Genomic DNA, 24,076 nt, shown 5'->3' with positions numbered 1-24,076 from the left:
GGCTTAACTTTTTTATTATGTTTTAACTAGTAAAAGGCAAAATCCTTGACTCTTACATTTCAATATAAATTTGATATGTTTCTTAAGGTATCAAAAGAAAAAAAAAATATTTTTTTTCAAAAGTTTATGGTTAATCTTAAGAGTTTTATACATTGTTTTGTATTTTCCAAATTTTCAAAAATAATTTTTTTTGTACTCTAATACTTCAACATTAATTTTGCATTTTACTAGTTAAAATATCATTAAAATCTAAAAAGCCTCAAAGTATATTTAGTGAGATGCCTTATTCAGGATATGAGTTTCATGACAATGGTGCAAAGATTAGAGCTTTCAAGTTTGCTGGGTATTTCTAACACTTCAACCTCAACAAGGCAAAATTACTTGAGTTTGTGTTTAAAATTTTATTTTAGGCACTTTCAAGGAACCGAAATTTTTTTTTCTTCATTCTTAATTTCTTGTGAGTATTTTCACTTTCATAAATTGTTTTCTTATTATTTTAATATATTTGATGAAGACATTTGAATTTGCCCTTTCTGTAATGTGATCATCGATCAGCTGCCGGTTTCGCACCGGCTGTTTCCCTCTTAAACGTAGCGGTTCGGCCACTTCTTTTCTCTCCTACCAAAACAACCTCCAACTCTGCATGCATCGCCGTCGTTCCCATTTTTACTCTCCCCGTACAGTGCGTTGACTTAATTCGCCATAAAAATCAAAATCCCACACTTTACAGGCAACTAGATATACATACGCAAATTATGTGTGCAGAATGAACTTGTGATATCGATTTGTTGGGCCAAATATTCTACATGCAGTATTCAAATGAATGTAAAGTAATAAAATCCAGAAAATAGGGATGTGGCAGAAAGATATTTCTGGATCGAATGGTTGAGGGCTATTTCTGGATCGTGGGAGTATATTTTGAGCCTCAATATGTGAAGAGGCGATTTTTGGTGGATAAGTAAGCCGACCTAAATCAGTCCTCTTTGAGATGAGGTGAGGTGAATTCGTGTGTCCGAAGTCAACCTTCTTGTCCGAAGTGAATGGCGGGGCTTCTCCCCTGGTATCACTCCGATGATTAAGTTAGTATGAGAACGAGAAAATGCTAGAGTATGAGCAAATGAACAGTGTATCTTACTTGTTGGGAGTGTGTGGGGTATTTATAGAGTGAGAGTGGAGGGCAGGACGGAGGTCTTATGCCGGTGGGACCCATGTCCTGCCATTACGGCTCTGCTCCCTGCCAGATGGCCTGACTCTGACACTGTAGCCGCCCGGACATGGTGACGGGGAGTCCTTTGCAGTACCCATTAAGTGCAACAGTGCTTTTCAGATAAAGCACACTGATCCCGGGTGATGTCAGGTGTCCTGACATTATCAGCGTGCAGCTGAGGTGGATGTGCCGAGATCACCTACACAGTAGACTAGGGATCCGGCCGGGCTTAAGGGATAACCCCGAGACGCGGACGAGCTCTGATGAGGGACGAGGTGAGTTCACCTCGGGCATGCGGGATGGCCGAGGTGAGCCTCCTCAATAAGCCCCCCAAGCCTCGGGAGCTCCGGGCTAGGGAGGTTCCGAGGTTTCCTTGTGTCGAAGTCGTAGAAAGTCGGAGTCCCGAAACTGCCCCGGAAGATGCGGGGGACGTGACACGTGGGCGTGTCAGTTGAAGGGACGTGGTCACTGGTAACCGTCGCGTCGTGAAGTAGTGGGACGTTTCGTGCAGGGTGTCAGTCCGAAAGGACGGGGCATTAATGAGGAGAGAGGGAGGCACGACGTTCTGAGTTCGAACGTGGCCGTCCTTTCGCATTCTTGCCGCCTCTTCATATTCCGCCCAAACCCTTATAAATAGGGGGGCTCCCTCACCGCACTTCTCACACCTTTCATTTTCATTTGAGATTTGCAAGTTCACGAGCGTAGCCGAGGTCAGTTCTTTCAGCCGAGGTCGGTCTAGTAGCCGAGATCAAAGCCGAGGTCATCAACTTCGTCCAACTCCGTAGGCAATAGTAAGTATTCTTCTTCTTTCTTACCTCATCTTTCACCCATGGCCAAAACAGCTAAGACCCACAGAGAAACCGTGACACCGAGTTACCGAACCGAGGTGAGGCCGGATCCTGTAGAAGTGACGACGTCCAGTTCTGATGGGTCGACGCCGAGCTCTGGGGAAGGATCCACCGAGGAGACCCGCGAGGAGGTTGACGTCGAGTTGGAGTCATCCGAGATGAGCGAGGGTGGCTCCGAAGTGGCCTATGATGAGGAGCTCGGCGTCGAGATACCACACGACGAGGACGCACTGGAGCCTGTCGCTCCCGAAGATACATCCAACATCGACTTCGGCAAGATGCCGAAGTTTAGGAGTCGCATCGGAAGAGATAGGGCCGTGAAGGTGATAAACAAGTACCCTTTCCGGTCGGGGTACGAGATCACACCGCCTGGGGTGGATGACTCAGCCGAGAAGCCCCCCATTGGCATGGTGGCCATCTATGTCCAACAATTGGAGGCCGGGCTGAGGATGCCCACGTCGAGATTCTTCAGGGACTTACTTCGTCACTTCGGCGTGAGGATTACCCAACTCGCCCCGAACGCGATCCGCATCATTATTGGGTTCGAGATGCTGTGCCGACATCAGGAGGTGACTCCGTCTGTCGACCTCTTCCGCCGATGCTATACCCTCAAGGCGCACGGGACGGACAAGGGATGGTTTTATGTTGGCAATCGGAACAATGCCATTCCGAAGTTGGTGGTCGGCGCTCCCAGCTCAATCAAGAATTGGAAGCGTGACTACTTCTTTGTGTCCGAAGTGGACTTCCCCAGGGGCTTTTGGTGGAGGCCAATCAAAGCGAAGGCCGATCCCTCTGCTGGGGATGCCAAGGAGGAGGACTTCCAGAAGCTGATGGGGTCGGGACTTCGGATATACAGTCTGGACTACCCCGAAGCCGTGCTGGTTGACGGGGGAATTAGCCGAGTTTTGATTCCTCCTGACAGGACTCCCTTCACCTCCACTAAACTTAAGATACCTTGTAATTTTCTTTCATAGCTTTGATTTCACTTCGGCTAAGGCATATGATAATATTTGCTCTCTGTGCAGTGACCAAATTGTCCGACATCATCACGTCGAGCTCAGGTGCCGAAGTGGCGAAGAGGTCGAAGAGGAAGAGTTCGGGCGAGACATCGGCGCCCCCGCCCAAGAAGAAAACACAAGGGCAGCCTCCCAAGACGTCGGCCAAGGAGACCACCCCCACCACGGCAGCTCAGAGCAGTTCGGCTGCTGCTGCCGCAGGGTCCACTTCGGTACCAGAGGGGGTGCCACTAGGGGTGACCACGGCATTTCCACCTCAACATGGCCGAGGCAAACAGCTGAAAGCTCCGGTCAACGCGGTGACGGCGACTTCGCTCTGGAACCGGTACCATAGCCCCCCAGTGTTTTCTGGGAAGGATAAGTCTCACTCCGGCGAGCAGTGGTGTCCGGATTGGTCGCTCAAGGTCAACGACCGATGCTCGAATCCTCGGGTCGCCCAAGACCTGGTGATGCAGTCTACTCTGCCAAGAGACTTGGAGTTCACAAGGAAGCTGACCCCGGCCGAGATGCTTCAAAGCGTTATGGTGACCACGGCGTCCAACACAGCCTTTGTGGCCGAGATGGCACATCGGTACTGCGAGTTGCTCGAGGAGCAGGACACCGGCAAGCTGCAAGATCAGATTGCCAAGTTGAAGAAGAAGCTGGTGGTGTCTGAGTCTGAGAAATCCGAGCTTCAGAGGCAGCTCAAGGAGGCCGAGGCTAAAGGGGAGGAGGCCGAGATCACAACCAACAGTCTGAGGTCCGCTCTTGAGGAAGAGCAGAAGAGGGCCGAGGAGGCGAAGAAAAATCACGAACAATCCCTTGATAGCGCGAGGACCTCGGCCGTCGAGGATTTCCGGAGGTCCGAGACCTTCATTGGGGATCTCGGCCAGCTGACAAGGCCATCCTTCATGCTGGGCTTCACTTCGGCCATAGACCAGGCCGTAGCTCATCTGCCCTCCGAGGCTTTGGAGTCCTTGAGGAACAGTGCTCACTATAACGAGGACTCCACGGAGCTGTGCGATCGGATGGCCGAAGGCATCCGAGCCGGGAGGAACCTGGCCGAGGTTCAAGACGAGTTCAACAAATGGCTGTCTGAACTCGACGAAGCGTTCGAGGACGTGGAAGTGGAAGGAACTGGAGGAGAGGACGCTGAGGGAGACGAAGCCGGAGGGGACGTCGGCAAAGAGCATGGAGATGAAGTTCACCCCGGCGGAAAAGAGGCGGATGCCCAGGAGGGAGCCAAGACCGGGGATGGAGCCGAGACGGGGGTCTAGGCTCGCGGTTTTAAGGGGGTGGCCGAGGTGGAGAGTGCTTAGTAGCATTCGGACCTCGGCCTTGTACTTTTGTAACGCTCTTTCTTATTGAATGAAAGCATACTTCTTCTCGTCTCAGTGTTTTAATTTCTTGCTTTGACTTCATCCCTTGCTTGTCCCCCTTATTTTTTAATAGCGTAACAACGATATTGAAGAATAACATAATAGCTGAAGTCATTACTTGATTAAAAATTCAGGCGTAATACATTTTGAGGTTCTCGGCGTGCCAAGACCTCGGCACTGGTGAGCCATCTCGGTCAGACTCCACAACTCGGTAAGGGCCTTCCCACTTCGGGCATAGTTTCCCTTGCGGTTCAGCTCGGCTGACTGAGTTTTTCCTCAGAACCAAGTCTCCAGGCTGGAATCGACGGTGCCTGACACGGGCATTGTAGTAGTGTGCCACTGTGCTCTTGTAGGAAGCTATCCGGGCTGAGGCGAGGTCCCTTCGCTCATCGACGAGGTCGAGATCCAACTGCCTTTCTTCGTCGTTCACCTCGGCTGCATAGGCTGCGAGCCGAGGGCTGGGGGTAAGGATTTCGGCAGGGATGACAGCCTCGACTCCGTATGTTAAAGAGAAGGGGGTCTCCTGCGTGGCCGACCTCGGCGTGGTCCGATAAGACCAACGGACACTAGGGAGTTCTTCGACCCAAGATGTTCCAGCTTGGTGTAGTCGGGTCTTGAGGCCATGCAAGAGAGTTCGGTTGAAGTTTTCTGCTTGGCCGTTGGCCTGGGGGTGGCCTACCGAAGTGAAATGTTGTTTGATGCCAAGGTTTGTGCACCAAGTTTTAAAGGGGTTCTCGGCAAATTGCCTCCCATTATCCGAGATGATTACCTGGGGTATGCCGAAGCGGGAGACGATGCATTTCCAAAAGAATTTTTGAATTGCCAGCCCGGTGATGGTCCTCAGTGGCTCGGCTTCAACCCCTTTGGTGAAGTAATCCACAGCGGTTACCAGGAAGGTATGACCCCCGACGGCTCTGGGGAAAGGACCTATGATGTCTGTCCCCCATTGCTCGAATGGCCAGGGTGAAGTGATGGGAACCATGAAGTGGGCGGGCTGGTGATTCTCGGGCGCGTGGATTTGGCAGGAATGGCAGCCGAGAACGATGTCCTGGGAGTCTTGCCGAAATGATGGCCAGAAATATCCCAGGAGCATAGCTTTCTTAGCTAGCATCCTGTGGCCGATGTGAGCCCCACATAGGCCCTCGTGGATCTCGTGGAGGACCTCGCGTCCTGCCTCGGGGGTGACACACCTCAACCATGGGCCGAGGTAGGAGCGCTTATATAGTTCTCCATCGCGGAGTGCATACCGAGCGGCTTTGCGCTGTATTTTCCTTGCTTCAGCTCGGTTTTCGGGAAGGACTCCTTGACCCAAGAAAAGGATGAACGGGGTCATCCAAGTTTCTTCAGAGTGCACGGGGCAGGCCACCTCTTCCACGTACCCTGGTTCACTCAGGACCTCCACCAACACGGTTTTGTTGAGGTCAGAGAATGAAGTGGAAGCCAGCCGGGATAAGGCGTCGGCTCGCTTATTCTGGGACCGAGAGATCCTTTGGATTTCGAATGATTTGAAGTACGCGGTGAGTTGGTGAACTTTGGAGAGGTACCGTTGCATGGTCTCATCCTTGGCCTCGTACTCACCAATAACTTGGCGTACCACGAGCTGGGAGTCACTGCGGACGTGGATTTGCTGGGCGCCGAGCTTGCGGGCTAGCTGGAGTCCAGCGATTAGAGCCTCGTACTCGGCTTCATTGTTGGTGGCCGGGAAGTCGAAGCGGAGGGCGTAAGAGCAAACCTCCCCCTGAGGTCCTTCCAGGAGCAGTCCGGCTCCACAGCCGTCTCCATTAGAGGATCCATCGACATACAATGTCCACAAGGATGAGGTGGACACCTCGGGTAAGGCTGAGGTGGACTCTGGACCTTCCGTGAAGGTGAGCTCAGCAAGGAAGTCAGTTAAAGCTTGAGCTTTTATGGCGGTGCGTGGCTCGTAGGACAAGTCATATTCTCCCAATTCGACAGCCCACTTGGTGAGGCGACCAGAAGCTTCGGGTCGCACCAATATTTGCCGAAGGGGCTGGTCGGTCCTTACCGAGATGGGATGGGCTAAGAAGTAGGGTTTCAACCGCCGAGCTGCGTGGACGAGCCCCAGCACAAGTTTTTCCACTTGCGTGTATCGGGTCTCCGGCCCGCGGAGGGCTCGGCTGACGTAGTAGACCGGCACTTGGGTGCCCTCATCTCGGATGAGCACAGCGCTGACAGCCTCGTCGGCTGCGGAGAGGTAGAGGTAGAGCTTCTCCTCGGGCCGAGGTGAAGCGAGAGTTGGTAGGTGATGCAAGTACTGCTTCAGCTGGTCGAAAGCAGCCTGACACTCCTCAGTCCAGGCGAACTGGTCAGCATTCTTCAGCACCTTAAAGAAAGGCAGAGCTTTCTCGGCTGATTGGGACAGGAAGCGATTCAGCGCGGCCAGGCGTCCATTTAGCCGTTGGACTTCTCAGATGTTCCGGGGTGGAGACATGTCCTGAATGGCTTTCACCTTGTCGGGGTTGGCCTCGATTCCCCGGTGGGAAACCAGATACCCCAAGAATTTTCCCGAGGTGACGCCGAAGACGCACTTCTTGGGATTCAGCTTCATCCTCGAGTCTCGCAGGACACCAAAGACTTCCCTCACGTCTGACAGAAAGGATGAAGTGGCGAGGCTTTTAACGAGGATGTCATCCACATAGGCCTCCACATTGCGGCCGATCTGATTCTGGAAGAGTCGGTTGATCAGCCTTTGGTAGGTCGCCCCGGCGTTCTTTAGCCCGAAGGGCATGGTAGTGTAACAATAAGTACCTCGGTCGGTGTAGAACGCCGTTTTCTCTCGGTCCTCCTCACTCATTCCTATTTGATGATACCCTTTGAAGGCATCTAGGAAGCAGAGGATTTCATACCCCATCGCCGCGTCGACGAGGGCGTCTATCCTTGGCAGAGGATAGCAATCTTTGGGGCAGGACTTGTTGAGGTCGGTGAAGTCGACACACATTCTCCATCCCCCGGTGTCCTTTTTTACCATGACTGGATTGGACAGCCAGGTGGGGTATTGGACCTCGTGGATCATCTTGGCCGGCAAGAGCTTGTCGACCTCATCCGATATGGCTTGGCTACGTTCGGGGCCGAAGTGCCTTCGTTTCTGTCGCACAGGTCGGGCCTGCGGGTCAACGTTGAGTTGGTGAGTCATGAGCTCGGGTGGCACTCCGACCACTTCATCCGCGGACCACGCGAAGACGTCTCGGTGGTCTTTGATCAGGGAGATCATTTCTTCTTTCAGGGGTGAGGGTAGTCCAGCCCCTACTTGGACCACTCGGTCAGGTTTCGCTTCATCCACTACCACTAGTTCCACCTCATCCCCGGGTTCCAGCCTGTTGGGCTCTTCTGCCTTCTGAGGGTCGATGCAGTCTATGGAGAGGACCGCTGGCCTCTTTTCTTCTGACCTCGGTGAGGGCCGGGGGGTGACTGCTGCTTGAATGGTGGCGAGGTAGCACTCCCGGGCGGCGCCCACATCGCTGCTTACCTCGGCCACCCCCGCAGATGTTGGGAATTTAAAGCTCAGGTGGTAGGTGGAGTATACGGCTCTCAAAGCATTGAGCGTGGGCCGGCCTATCAGCATATTGTAGGGGGAGTCTGCTTTGACCACCGCAAAACTGACAGGCACAGTTCGGCAGCGTGGATGACGCCCGATTGTTACCATCAGGGTCAACATGCCCTCCGGGTGGACGACGTGTCCCCCGAATCCCACGAGAGGAGTTCTGACAGGAGTGAGTTGCTCCCTGGTCAGCTTCAAACTTTCGAAAGTTCGGTAGTACAAGACGTCTACCGAGCTTCCGGGGTCTACGTAGACCTTTTTGACTACGTAGTTGTTGGTGAGGACTTCAATCACAAGAGCTTCATGATTGCTGGAGGCCGCAGGAACGGGGTCAGCGGGACCGTAGGTGATGACCTCGGACAGCCGAGAGCTCGGCTCGGCCACCTCCATCTCGGCCTGGCGGTAGGTCCGCTTCCGGGAGTTCTGGCTGTCTCCTCCCGTTGGTCCTCCCGCGATGGTGTTGATCACCCCGGCGATGTTGGGGCCGTAGCCCGGTGAGCCATCGCGTGGGGGCTGCTTGTCCTCCCTACGGTCTTCGGGACCTCGGCAATGCGTGTTCGTGTCCCGTCGGTCGTCGCGGCGAGGGCCCCGGTTCTCCCGGTGGGAGACACTTCGGTTGAAGCCTCCATCCTTGCGGACGAATTGCTTCAGGTATCCCTGCCGGATCAAATTTTCGATTTCCCGCTTCAGGTCGTTGCAGTCTTCAGTCTCGTGCCCTACATCACGGTGGTAGGCACAGTAGAGGTTCGAGTTCCTCTTATCTCTCCTCCCCGGAATTTCGGGAGGGTTTCGGCCGATCTGATTCTGCCTCATCACAGCCAGGACGTGGGTCCGGCTCGAATTGAGGGGCGTTAGCTCAGCGTCCGAGGTGGACGATCTGCCTTTCACGATCCGGTCGAAGACACTTCGGCGGTCTCGGGGTTGGTTTGAAGTGCCACTTGGGCCTGGTTCACCTCGGCCAGTGTCTTTCCTCCTCCGGGGATCTTGCCCCGTACGAGATGCTTGGGCTTCTCGCTTCATGCGATTTACATCTTCACTTCGGATTCCCTGGTCCACCCTTTCCCAGAGCTCCCGGAGTGTACGGGGGTACTGCCGATGGATTTCGGTGTTAAAGATCCCTGCTATTAACCCGTTGGTGAAAGCAGCAATAGTTACCTGCTCGTTCTGGTCAGGTATCTGTACATTCTCCTCGTTGAACCTTTGGGCGTACGAGCGAAGTGACTCGCCCTGACCCTGTTGCAGGTTCAAGAGGTAAGCTGAAGTCTTTGTTATTGGTCGAGACGACACAAAGCGGTGGATGAACCGGTCTATCAGCTCATCCAGGGAGGAAATGCTCCCCGGTTCTAAACTCCAGAACCACTTCCGGGCGGTCCCGTGCAGGAAGATGGGGAAAGCCCGACAGATCACGGCGTCGGGGACGCAGTAGAGTCGGAATGCGGAGATGAAGGCGCGGAGGTGATCCTCGGGGTCACCTCGGCCGTCATAGGTGTGCAAATTTGGAAGCTTAAAGTTCGGGGGCACCATTTCCCCGTTGATGTCATCAGTGAAGGGCGGAGCCCTCATGTAATCAGAAGCTAGGCCTCCGGGACGCCGAGGTGGGTCCTCGGCTCGTTTTCCCAGTAGTCCCCGAGAAAACGCTCGGGAGATGGAGGCAATCTTGGAGGTTGCCTTGGATGAGGCTCGCCTGGAGGTGCTCCGAGATAGACGCCCATCTTCGGAGTCCTCGCCTGAGGGCACTTCAGGGGACTTCGTCGGTCTCCTCTTGGAAGACTCGGCTTTTTCTTTTCCCTGCCTCTTGAGGTACCTTCCTAGTTCCTCAAAGATGTTGGGGTTGTCCGTGACAAACTCGGCCATCTTGGCGATGGCCTCCTCATTGTTGGGCTGGGTCCTTTGGGACCCATGTTCCTCAGAGATACGATCTTGCTGGGCTCCGGATGTCTGCCCAGCCCCAGTTGAGGGAACTCTTCCGCTTCTGGAGCGCGTGGATCTCATTTTAGCAGTAATCTCGTTCCCACAGACGGCGCCAATTGAAGAGGCGATTTTTGGTGGATAAGTAAGCCGACCTAAATCAGTCCTCTCTGAGATGAGGTGAGGTGAATTCGTGTGTCCGAAGTCAACCTTCTTGTCCGAAGTGAATGGCGGGGCTTCTCCCCTGGTATCACTCCGATGATTAAGTTAGTATGAGAACGAGAAAATGCTAGAGTATGAGCAAATGAACAGTGTATCTTACTTGTTGGGAGTGTGTGGGGTATTTATAGAGTGGGAGTGGAGGGCAGGACGGAGGTCTTATGCCGGTGGGACCCATGTCCTGCCATTACGGCTCTGCTCCCTGCCAGATGGCCTGACTCTGACACTGTAGCCGCCCGGACATGGTGACGGGGAGTCCTTTGCAGTACCCATTAAGTGCAACAGTGCTTTTCAGATAAAGCACACTGATCCCGGGTGATGTCAGGTGTCCTGACATTATCAGCGTGCAGCTGAGGTGGATGTGCCGAGATCACCTACACAGTAGACTAGGGATCCGGCCGGGCTTAAGGGATAACCCCGAGACGCGGACGAGCTCTGATGAGGGACGAGGTGAGTTCACCTCGGGCATGCGGGATGGCCGAGGTGAGCCTCCTCAATATGCACTCGCCAGAAAGATTATGTCAAAGGTTATGGCCATTACGTCCATAATAGATTATATTTATGATGCTCATGGGACATATATACGAAGAACTTCAAGATCTTCACGGAAGCAATTGAGAGTTTTGGAATGTTTACTCTTAGATTTGGCTCCAAAAATTTGCTGTAATATATCATAATGTGTTACAATATGTGCAGACGGAACGTTGGCTGCATGAAACTCTTGGATTTGTTTGAAGAAATTGAGGAAGAAATGGCCAAGAAAGGAAGATCATATCTCGAATATATTACGCCAAGGAAGCAGTATGAACATACTCGAATTCCTACGATCAAACTCCTTAATTGATTTCTTCCTGGTATATTACTGTAATAGAAATAGTTGATATTGTTGGACTAATGTGCAGCTGAAGTTGTTGGCTCATGCCTATTTTGCTGAGGCTAAGTGGCTGCACCAAGGGTACATATATACCAACAATGAAGGAATGTATGGCAACCTGTGGATACACCACTCCCAAGATAACATCCTTCCTAGGCATGGGGGATATTGTCACGAAGGAGAGCTTCGATTGGGCATCAAATGACCCTGATATCTTAAGAGCTGCATCAATTATTTGCAGGCTTTGGGATGACATTGTGGGGCACAAAGGTACAAACCAATTTCTTAAGCAAAACCCAAGGCAAATCTTGTCCTTAAAGAGTGTGGTCTCCTTCCTTTTTCTTTTCTTGTCTTTTTTTTTTTTGGTTAAAAAAATTCTAACTCTTGAAATAGGGATGGGTTATAATCAGTGTTTTAAAAGGCGGAAGCGTTGAGTAGGACGTTATATGTTCGCCTAGACGGAGCAAAGCCCCAGGGCACAAATTTTTATTTTTAAATATTTTAAAGTTTTAAAGTTTTAAAAATATTATATATATATATATATGCATGTGTGTGTGTATATATATATGTATATGTATGTATAATATTAAAAATATCAAAAAAAAAAGGATTAGATAAAATAAAGAACAATTATAACCTTATGTCTGCATAAGAAAGTAAAACTTATTTATGTGATTAAAGTATAACCTGCTTGTGTGACTAATGCCATGCCATGAGCAGAAATCCAACTAACTACTGTAAATTTCGATGATTATTTGTATAAAAAACTTGATATCATCGCGCAAATTGATGGTCACAGTTGCAAAAACTTTTTTCAAGGCATTAACAAATGATATTTGTGAGTTTTTACCATCAAAACTAGTGTCTTTTCCCTATTTCTTTAGAGCATCCTCAATATGAGGTACAAAGTTTTGAAGTTTTACTTCCTTTACATCATTAAATTCCAAACTAACATCCATGTTCGCCAACTTAAATTTGCAGGCCAACATAAGAAAAGTTCTCAGAAATTTTTAGCTTGAGGGTCTCAACTTCCTTGAACAAGTGAAGAGAAAATTCAGTTTAGATGTTCTTTTGTAACTTAAAAGAAAGGAAAAAAGTGCTGAAATTTTATAAGCCTCGTAAGCCAACCAATGTTTTGAAAAATCGGATCGGTTCGATCGATTGAACCGTAAATCGATCATGTTTTTTATTCGATTCAATTAAAAATTCAAAAAATTAATTTAACCGGTCAAAAATCGATTGAACCGATCAAAATCGGGAAGTTCAATCTATTTTTATTAAGTATTTATTTTTTAAAATAAATATTTTAGTTTTATTCAAAAAAATTATTAAATCTTTGAATTGAGGTTGAATCGATCGAACCGTGAACCGAAAAGTTTTTCAAGAATTATCCGGATTTAAAAACATTGAAACCAACAACTCCTCGAGCCGACAAATTGAGGATGCGTGGAAGCTCATGAACCAACAACTCCTTAAGCCGAAGCTTTTTCAAACTCGCACAGCTGTTTCAATGATTTCATTGGTATACAGTCCAATGTCAATTCAATCTGAGCACCATTGTAGCAGCTGAGAAGGCTGAACTTGTGGGGGCCAAGTTAGCATAAAGAAATCATAAAATGCATAAAATTAAATTGAAGAAAGAGCAAAATAATTGGTTACCGATAACCAGTGCCGGTAGAGATAGAAGTCGCATGACTGCTGGGTTAAAATTGTCTCTGCTGATTCAAATTATCTAAATTTATGAATCATGAAATGAGTTCTTTCTTTCTATTTCATATAACTACAAAATGAATCCAAAAATTTTTATGATTCTTACAATTTATTATTCATAAATTTAAAAACATGATTAATATGGTTTTGCAATTATTCTCAGCCCTTTTTTATCGTATACACAAGCAATTAGATCATGAATCATGAAAAGAGTTCCCACTTCATGATTCATGAATCCTGAAAAGAGTTCTTTCTTTCTACTTCACAAAACTACTAATCGAATCCATGAATTTGTAATTATTCTTACAATTATTGTTAAGACTTTCGCGATTCTTACACCATATTTGATTTTCTTTGCAATTATTCTTGGTCCTTTTCCTTGCAACTATACCTGATACTATAGGATGAAGTCACGAGATAAGCAACAATACATTAGAAAAGTTAGCTCTTATAAATAATCATTTCCTTACAATATCTCGTTCTATTAATTTGATCATATATTTGCAGTGCTTTTTCAAATCACAAAAGAAATATAAATTATTTGTTCATGTCTAATTTTCCAACATGCAAAGTATAATCTTGTATTTGTCCATGCTAACAATTGTTCTTAACTGTGTTATGACAGTCTAACCAATACGAGTCTTTGAATTTAAGCATCTATGAATTGGTACTATATTTGTGCACCATTACTCGGTATGATACTTTCTTCTTCTTTTTTAATGCAATCATAAGTAGCAATAATTATAGCTACATGGTTTATTTGCCTTGAAGTTATTGAATGAAAGTACTAATTTCTCAATTTAATGAATGCTACGTAGTTTCCATAATACAAATTACAATAAAACCTCTACACATTAACAAATTGGGACTATACAAATTCTATTATTTTAAAAAGGTATTAATTAATTGATAAATTAATAATTTTTTATTTATTGATTGTACTAACAATTCATAATTAATCGACTAAAGTTTTATTTTGTTTTATAAAAATATTAATTATTCTAATAATAAAAGAATCTTAAAAGTCTACATATGTTAATTACTTATTGGATTATCCGAATGAAAAAAAGACAAGATTAGAGGTCTCAAGTTTAGAAGAAATAATTGGTGGTTGTACTGAAAATCCTGCTAATGATGAAAGCTATAGATGATACAATAACTTTGGAGCCTATTACATAGAAGGGAGCGCTTAAAGTTAAAAGCATAATTAACTCTTCATAATTTATTGCAATATGAGAATTCACGTCCAAAACTTTTAGATACAATAAGAAAAATTAGGGATGAGGTTAGGATAGATTTAAATTTCAAGAAAAAACAAACAGCAATAGACTTTTGTTTTAGAAAAATATGATATATAAATGTTAGTGAATTATTAATTTATGACATGAATGGGATCAAAGGGTTATGTAAGGTTTTCAAACAAAAATTATTATCTTATTATTTTATTAAAATTATTACTTTGGTTGATTAGCTCAAGTCGGGACCCAAAAATTATTATTTAATAGAGCTTTTTTTTTTTTTTTTTTTGGCGAAACCCCAATGGGGGAGGGTAGCCAACCCTAAATTTTATTCACGAACGGTATTTAATAGAGCTTATTAATTTATCAAGTATTAATTTATGGATGCTTTACTATATATGTAGAACTTAATCATTATTAATAAATGGATATTTCTAACAACACTCGTTAAACACTCAAATCACACTTAACTTGAAATGTGAATGCACATTAACAATTATTATACTCTTTTGTATTTATACACTTTCTCTAATAAATTTTACTTTTTCTCAAATTTAATACTTGAATTATATCTTAATTGGGCACTCCTCATTAGATTGACCTTTTATAAAGTTCACATTGCCTTTTTCTTAATAGCCAAAATATTTTATTTTATGTGGCCTTCCATTATTTTGTAATATCAATTTATAATGGTTAATGCGCATATTCATATTTTTCATACTTTTCTTACGACAAAAAATAATTTCATGCTTTCTTTTCTGTAACAACATGGGTTAATGAGTATTGTGTTCGACAAGGCCATTTTTACAAGTGGACCAGCTTATTAAATAGCATTCTGTCAGACAGTACAACTTTTATAAGCAGGACCAGTTTATTGTTTACTTATGCGAATTTCTTTCTTCAACCGGGCTTATCTCTTCTCAAAAAAACCTATACTTTAGTGTTTGTTGTGTTGTCTTCCTCATAGCCGCTAATTTTGCCTTTACCACCAAAATGGTAGAAACTACCATATCATTTTATAAAATTTTTGCCCTTTAAGCCTAATACTACTGGTTTTTGCTGCAGCTGAATTTGTTCCTCCCAAGGCCAGTGTTTTTAAACTCAGACTGCCTAGTGGATCAGTTCCCGATTTTATTAGTTCAATCGATCCAATCTGCCAGTTCAATGATTCTGGGGTTTTTTTAAACAGTGACAAGGTAGTGGATAGAAAATAATATGAAATATGGCAAGTGCTAGTTTTTTTTTTTTTTTTCTTTTAGACACAGGGAGTATCCGGGCTTTTGACCCGACTAATCTCCCTGCGGTCCTAGAGGGGAGGCCCTACCCCCTCGGATGCGGTAGCCCCAGGCAAGACTCGAAACCTGGTAAGCGTGGCCTGAAGAGGCGCTTGCTACCAGAAGAGCTAACCCAGGGAGGGCTCCAAGTGCTAGTTAGTGCTTCTAGAAAAGGTACTCAATTCAATTTGTAAAATTAATAAAGTTCCTAAAATCTAAAACCTCAACAAATAGAAAGAAACCCATCAAGTATTTTTATTTAGTAAATTTAATTTGACAAATGTGCTTGTTATGGTATTTTTTATTTTCAGTAATTTTTTTTAAAAAATTTTTATGTGCTGCAATGTATGTATTGCCTGATATCCAATCGATATACCACGATGAATATGGAACAAGTTGTTGTCACGACTTGCGACCGTGAATCATGATTCGTCCATATGTGCTAAAAATAATGATAGGTAGACAGAGCTACAGCCTCCTCGACACCAAAAACTCAAAATATATCGTCCGAGGCCACACATCAGACTTCGAACATTTGAGCTCACCACAAGCATGGCTAACTAGCTAGTTGCTTCCTTGGATTTTCCCCCAACAATAAATTCCATCCCTGCACAGGTTTTTTCTGGATGCAATAATGCAGAATCTAGAATTTAAAAAAGAAATAATCAACAACCATGCAATAGTTTTTGTACAACCATGAATTGAAGAGATAAAACAAACACTTAAAATATATATGGGAGAAAAGAAAATAATCAACTCACAATATTATTAAAATCTCAAACAATGAAGAAAGTCACACCACAATAGAAAACCTAACAAACTCTTCTAAACTCTTTCAAGAAAACATCCTAAATAATGTCCTATTTATAATCTACCAAACTTGTTAGGAAAGAAACTACTTGAATAAGAAATTACTAAATAAAACACAAATTCGTAAATCACACAACTACTAAAAATCGAACTCCAATAAAACCAATAAATAAATACTTCTAGATTTGATTTAATATGCCAACAGTTTCATTTGGTTTTACTACCTAATCTATAGGAAACCGGTATTAAATGATGCTGGAGAATACGGATTCCATGAGGCTTGTCTTGGCTTAGAAGTTAGTGTGAGCGCTGCATTTGAATACGGAATATGGGTTGCCACCATATACAAAGCAAATTGGTGGAATATATAATGAAATGTAGATGCTTATGTTTAGGATGCAAACGAGTCGAGTTAAGTCGAGTTTCAATCTAATCGAATCGAGTTTCAACATAATTTTATGAAACTCAAATTCAAACTCGAGTTCAATGAGTTCAAACTATCAAACTCGAGCTCGAGCTTAAAAAAATAAAAAAAATATTCTTAACAAATAATAAAATATTAGGAATATATATAATTTTACTATTAAAATAATATATATATATATAATCGAGTTTGAGTCGGCTCGCGAACTAAAAAATTTAATATTTTAAATTCGAATTCGATTTAATTAGCTCGAACTCGAGCCGCTTACGATCAACTCAAGAGCGAATCGATTCGTTTGCAACCTACTCGTTCCTCTAGTCGGAATCTTGTTTTGTCGTACTGTTTGACGTCTAAGTCATCTAGCCTTAAGTCAATTCCCCCACTTTCTCAAGGACTTGATTTGAATCAAAGTTCAACGAGCTTGAATGGTGCTCGCACAACAATTTTCATGATTCCATCAAATTATTGAAAGTTCGAACTTATAAACATTCGGGCTGGATAATGGTCTAATCTATATAAGCACAGATATTTTGTTTGCACAAAGGACAAAATCTGGAAATGATGTTACATTGGCTATAAAAGTTTAAATTTTTCAACATTTAACTCAAATAAAGTGATAATCTCAAAGTTTTATGGCAGTCAGACTCACTTTTTATATGTTTATCCTGCGTCATCTGTGACATAAAATAGAAACGGCATCATTAAACAATGTTAAAATCAATATGCACATATCATTGATAAGCAAAATTTCGATTTGAGCCTCACAATTTTGAAGTATGATTCAGATCGGCATTAATCTTTCATTCCTTCTCCATGTCACACAGTTGTCACAATAATATGGGTGCCAATCATCCAATGTGGGAGAAATTGTTACATCAACCCCATGCAAATGTAGGAATTGTAGCTTGTTTTCAAGCCCTCGATTTTGTGCATTTTTATCATTTCCAATCACATGTTCTTGTGTAAAGTTAGATTACTTAAACACTTCACTATCTAATGTTATCCATAAAATTCTAATGAAATCCCCTTTTTAGAAGATTTTTCTAATTTGGAAAAATTTCTTTCTATGAATGGCCACCTTAAATAATTATTCTTGAGATGATCTTTCGTATTATTATTTATGCATTTTAAATGTTGACACATACTCATTTTCATTTATTAAAATTACTATTATTATTATTGTAATTTTTTTCTTTAAACGGTCTCATGAGAAATTGAACCATATGTAAATTCAGTTTAGTCCTAAAACCAGGCCCATAAATCAATTGATCTTACATTTATTTGAATCTTGGGCATAAAAAAATAAACTTGGATTTATACGAAGCTCCTTTTGGGTTCAATTAATAGCATTCGGTCAATTTTGATAAAGTTATTATTTTTTATTTTTTTCTAAAAGAAGCATTAGATTAGTCCATTAAAAGAAGATTTATATTTATTTAAAATTGGGCCTCACTGTTCTAAAATTAGATATGAGGCTTAGAATAATTATTGACATTTTTAATTCTTTGGGACTAAATACATTTTGTATTATCTGATTAGATGACAGGCCCAACAAGCCTTTTGTCCTAAGGTATGGTTTCCTCTAACAAGTATATTTTTCAATGACAAAATTAGTGGCTGAATAGATGCTCAATCTGTACAGGCCTTTATTTAATACTTGTCTTAAGAGAAATAACACCGGTCCATAATATTAGGACCAAATCCTTTAAGTTGAACCCCATTTAGAAAAGTCCAATATTAGCTTGACCCGTTAACCAGATTTGTCCGACCCGTTTGAACAAAAGCTTGACTGATTTTACCCAAAGACTCGACCCATTAGAGAAATGGGTCATCTTCCTCAAAAATCCCCAAATCACAGAAACCTTAGCTGTTTTTGTCATTTGTGATTAGCTGTTTTTGGGGCGTTTTCAAAAACTTTACTGTAACTATATATGTATGAAAAACTTTGATTGCAGATGTTTTTAGGGGTGTTTTTAGAAGTATTTTTAGGGGTTTTTAAAATATATTTTGTAATATTTTACAATTTATCACTTTTTTGGGATATTTTTTTTTCAAAATTTTACATCACCTACCACCACCACCCCTTCTCTCTCCTCTCTCTCCCTCTCCTCCTCCCCACTTTTCCCTCCTCTCTCTTTTCTCTCCCTCCTACCCCCTTCCCTCCTTTCTCCCCGCTCCCAAACCCCTCTCCTATTCGCAGGTGGTGGCTGCGGCAGCCACTCTAGTCGCGACCGTCTGCAGCCACTCTAGTCGCGACCTAGACGGTCGCGGTCAATGGAGGGGAGGGGAGATTGGGGGAGAAGAAAAGGAAGGGAGAACGGAGGAAGGAGAAGAAAAGGGAAGAGAAAAAAGGAAGGAGAGAGAGAGAGAGATAGAGAGGGTGGTGGCGGTGATAGTAGAGAGTGGTGGATGGTGGTAATGGTAGTAGTGGTGGGTAATGTGTGAAAGAAGAAAGAAAGAATCTTTTCATTTTTTAAAAATATTTGAGATGTGTTGTATTTTTTGAGTTTTTTTTAAAGTTGTTTTTGAAGTTTATTATTATAAATGTGAAACATAAAAATAGATTTCAAAAAAATGTTAAATCTAAACGGAGCCTTAATTTTTCAAATTCTAAACACCAACCACTTCCATCAAACATCATCATCACCATCACTACTTCAATCGTCATTATCACCTTCATTGCCAACCAAAAGTTCAAGTCCGGGCAGAAACATCTTCTTAATTTACTTTATTATATATGAAAATGAAAGATACAACCCTTCGTATATCTATTTTGAAAGCTTTATGAATATAGAAACCCCTTTTGTCAACTCAATCTATGATTCTTTCAATCCTTTTGATTCCAGCCGCGTGACAAAATTCCGTACAAACTTTGGCCTTGTCTTTATATCATGAAATCCCTTTTCTCCAAACAAATAATACGTGAAAAGTATATAGTGTCAAAGGCTATTATGAATCAAGTCCAAACCAATATTTAGAAATATTAAATATACAAGAAGATCTAGACACATTCTTAGAGAATTTCTACATAGGTATCTAAATTTATGTAAATTGTAAAGTCAAAAATCACAAAATCCTGAGATTGAGTCTTACTTGTACCGACATAAACAATGAGAATTTCTACATAGGTATCTAAACCTATGTAACTTGTAAAGTCAAAATCACAAAATCTTGAGATTGGACTATTGGAGTCTTACTCGTACCGATAGAAACAATGAGAATTGGGATAATTGCAGAAACCTCCCCTGACTTTTATAGTAATAGCATTGACCTCCCCTATCAATTTTGAAATAGCACTGACCTCTCCTATCAAAAGTTGGAGGCAATTTAATAGGCAAAGTGGGTCAATTTACTAAAGTACCCCTGACATGATTTAATTTTACCAAATGAACGTGATGAGTACTTTCATCAAACCCAACAAAACATTTGTTAATAAAAATTACACTAAATTAACTATTTCTGCATAGTTTAACTAATTAACTAATTAACTAAATAACTAATAATCTAATTAATTAATAACTAATTATCTAATTAACTATTAACTAATTAACTAATTATCTAATTGTTAATAGTTATTAACTAATCAAACTATTTCTGCATAGTTAAACTAATTAAATAATAACTAATTATCTAATTAACTATTAACTAATTATCTAATTAATTAATTAACTAATTTCTATTTATCTAATTAACTAATTAACTAAAGCTGTTGTCTGTCCGAAACTAACAAACTATTTGCATGTTAAACTAATTAACTAATTAACTGCTTAACTAATTAACTACCTAATTATCTAATTAATTAATTAACTAATTAACTAATTTTTGTTTATCTAATTAACTAAAGTTGTTGTTTATCCGAAACTAACAAACTATTTGCATGTTAAACTAATTAACTAATTAACTGCTTAACTAATTAACTAATTAACTAAAGCTGTTGTCTATCCAAAACTAACAAACTATTTGTATGTTAAACTAATTAACTAATTAACTGCTTAACTAATTAACTAACTAATTATCTAATTAATTAATTAACTAATTAACTAATTTCTGTTTATCTAATTAACTAATTAACTAAAGCTGTTGTCTATTTGAAACTAACAAACTATTTGCATGTTAAACTAATTAACTAACTAACTAATCAAAAAACTATTTGCATGTTAAACTATATGCAGTACGCATTATCTATTTAAAGTATCGGTTCTTTATAGATATTTTACTTTCAAACATTTAATTTATGATAAAACATCAATGTTTGTAAGTAAAATTCAAAAAGTGTTACAGTAATATCAATATTCTTACTTTCAAATATTTAATTTATGGCCCTATGCACCTCCCTTTTTGTAAGAATATTAAATGTTTGAAAGTAAGAATATTGATATTACTGTAACACTTTTTGAATTTTATTTACAAACATTGATGTTTTTATCATAAATTAAATGTTTGAAAGTAAAATACCCTTAAAGAGCCGATACTTTAAATAGGTAATGCGTACTACATATAGTTTAACATGCAAATAGTTTGTTAATTAGTTAGTTAGTTAATTAGTTAATTAGTTAAGCAGTTAATTAGTTAATTAGTTTAACATGCAAATAGTTTGTTAGTTTCGGACAGACAACAGCTTTAGTTAATTAGTTAATTAGATAATTAGTTAATTAATTAATAGTTAATTAGATAATTAGTTAATAGTTAATTAGTTTAACTATTAACTAATTAGATAATTAGTTAAGCAATTGTCAAGCAAATAATGATTATCAAGCAAGTAAGGGCAAAATTGGAAGAAAATTCTTATCTCACTTCTACAAAAGCTGTCAAGGAGGTCTCTGCAACAAATTATTACTGTTCAGGGGAGGTGAATGCAATTTCTAAACCTAGAGGGGAGGTCAGTGCAAATGTCAGAAATCTCAGAGGAGGTTTCTGCAATTATCCCATGAGAATTTCTACATAGGTATCTAAGCTTATGTAAATCATAAATTCAAAATCACAAAATCCTAAGATTCGAATCTTACTTGTATTGGTAGAAACAGTGAGAGCACCAAAAAAATCACATTACGAGATATCACATTCTACCACTCTTAAATAAAGTTTCGTCCTCGAAACTTCATATCAGTAAGAAGAAAGATCATATGCACCAATTAGATCTAACTTGAGTAACGCAATCACGAACAAATTCGCAAAATTTGCAAAATGGTTTGATATATTTTCAGTGATAAAAAATAATGATAATATTTGTATTGTCGTAAAATCACACCAGGATACTCAAAATTTCATGCACAAAATATTGTCAAATTCTCATTTTAAAATGTAATGCTTTTGTCATAACGTTTGCAAAATATTTTGCTACGTATAGAATTTCAAACTTACACAAGTTTAGAAAGCCGAATGTGTTTGAAAATATCTGAGTCAAGTAACTATATATGTTTCTTATACCATTAGAATTTACAATAGGACGAGAATCTTAATAGTAATGATGGTTAGATTCTTTAAGTTTTTTTTTTAAAGCCAAAATTGGGGACATTAGAAATCCAATATAAACGCCAATGTTACATGGGAAGAAAACCCTAAGAAAGCCCTATACGACTGATTTTCATACTGAGTGCTTTTTTTTATTATTAACAAAACTTACTAGATTCTAGTCATATGCTTTGGAAATCAAAATTGGAAAGTTAACTACAAACTCTAACATTTTGAAAATCTGATTGCGAAATAGCTCCTTATGGCAAATGTTTCTATGTAATCCCAACCATAAAAACATGCAAAATTCCATCCCCCATAGGGATGGCAACGGGGCGGGGTTGGGGCGGGTGACCCCTCCCCCATCCCCCGCCCCGCTGCCTACAAACTCCCCCTGCCCCCACCCCATCCCCCGTCCCCTACTCCCCCCGCCCCGCCCTGCTTCCCCCGCGGGGTTAATAAAAATTTGTTATATAATTTTATTATGGTTAAATTTTAGCAAATAATCAAGTACTAAAATATCAACACATCATCAAATTATTATTCATTGTAATTTTACAATTGAAACTTATAAAAACAATCAAACAAAAATTATTTGAATACAATCTAACATGATGAAATAAATATAACTAAAGCAGTCAAGTTTTCACTTTTGGCACAAATACATCACTAATTCATTATTGTGCTTATGCTTTTTTTAAGAAAAAAATGTTATTGTATTAAGTGTAATTAGGAATTTAGTATAAATGTATTAGTAAATTTAATATAATCAATTAATAATTTGTATTAGTACACATATATAATTATTAATATAATTAATAATATCAATTATATTATATATACTGATAGACATTATATAATACATATAACTAATAATATATTATCATAAGTTTGTAACTAATTAAATTATATATTATATATATAATTATATACATATATATATTTTATATATTTATTTTTTTAAAACTGGTGGCGGGGCGGGGGATGGGGCGGGGGTACACTCCTCCGTCCCCCTCCCCGTTTCTAAGCGGGGGGAAAAAAATTCCCCCTGCCTCCGCCCCAACCCCCTCCCCATTAGCCCCCCCGGGCCGTTGCCTGCGGTCACCCGCCCCCATTGCCATCCCTAATCCCCAAATCTATTAAAATCATAAAAGTTTCAGAGATAATATGACTAATAAATAGGGTATGCTTCCTATATCATGTAGTCTATCAATGCTCCAATTTTTTTTTTAATCTTTTTCTTTAGAGATAACTGCTTATTTTAAGAAAGCACGGAATAATAACTTATTCCTCAATTTTCATCTCAGTTACTATTAGTCCCTAGATGCGCATCCTATCCGAAATAAACCCCAAAAAAAGTTAGGTCTAATTATTCTTCGCCATCTCTCACGAGATCAGAAATGCAATTACTCTTACAAGTGCTTCCTAGTTGTAGTAGTATTTTGACTAGAGTAATACAATAGCAGCATCAGTAGCAGCTTATGGAGGTTTCGTTCTGGAAACCTAACCAACGAAAATTTTAAGGTCTGCCAACATAATAACGAATATTTTTGGATCCATCTCACAATTAAAGCTACACCGTCCTGATTGGATATCCTAATCTAATCCAACCGCTTATGCTGCGTACTCAAATTTCCATACCAATTTACATTTTCTTCGCAATATATCTTAAATGAACGTAATATCTCACAAGTCCAAGATCCAAAATATTGGCCTAAAATGCTTTACAAAGATCATATCCTGTAAAAACAAACACCATAAATATCATCAGTATGATTTCAACTTACGGTATGCATACAATCACAACTTACTCTTGCAAAAAATAATCATTATCTCAATATGTGGGTTCCTTCTCAGCATTCCTAGTTAGTCATGAAAATCTCTTATTTCCTTTTAATCCTTTGTCAATTTTATTTCAATTTCCAAAATCGCTAATATCTCAAATATCATTACACCCACTTCCAAATCACAGAACCTAACCTCTGATACCAATAAATGTCACACCCCAAATTCAGATTCCTGGACCAAATTTGCAATGTGGTCCGTTGTATGGGACGTAACTCTTATAAATACAAGGCATCATGATCATAACTCGCAAAATTTCACTAAAATTTAAATCTTACAGATGCCAATGACGTACATACACTTCATTAAATTACATCTACAAAATGCTATACTCC

General features: G+C 41.3%; 1 protein-coding gene across 1 annotated transcript; it reads right to left on the bottom strand.

The window, feature by feature from the left end:
• Window positions 1–4,559: 4,559 nt before the first annotated feature.
• Window positions 4,560–11,245, bottom strand: LOC140005651 (uncharacterized). The gene is made up of 4 exons (XM_072046673.1): window positions 11,083–11,245; window positions 10,307–10,445; window positions 6,900–10,140; window positions 4,560–6,773 (listed from the first exon to the last, which is right to left on the bottom strand). Exons 1-4 carry the CDS (start codon window positions 11,243–11,245, stop codon window positions 4,560–4,562), a joined length of 5,757 nt encoding a protein of 1,918 aa, XP_071902774.1.
• Between the last annotated feature and the right edge of the window lie 12,831 nt (window positions 11,246–24,076).

This window comes from Coffea arabica, chromosome 4e, assembly GCF_036785885.1.
Source record: "Coffea arabica cultivar ET-39 chromosome 4e, Coffea Arabica ET-39 HiFi, whole genome shotgun sequence".
In the NCBI taxonomy this organism is placed as follows: Eukaryota; Viridiplantae; Streptophyta; class Magnoliopsida; order Gentianales; family Rubiaceae; genus Coffea; species Coffea arabica.
Note: the sequence above shows the minus strand (reverse complement) of the source record. Positions and strands in the feature narration are given on the sequence as shown.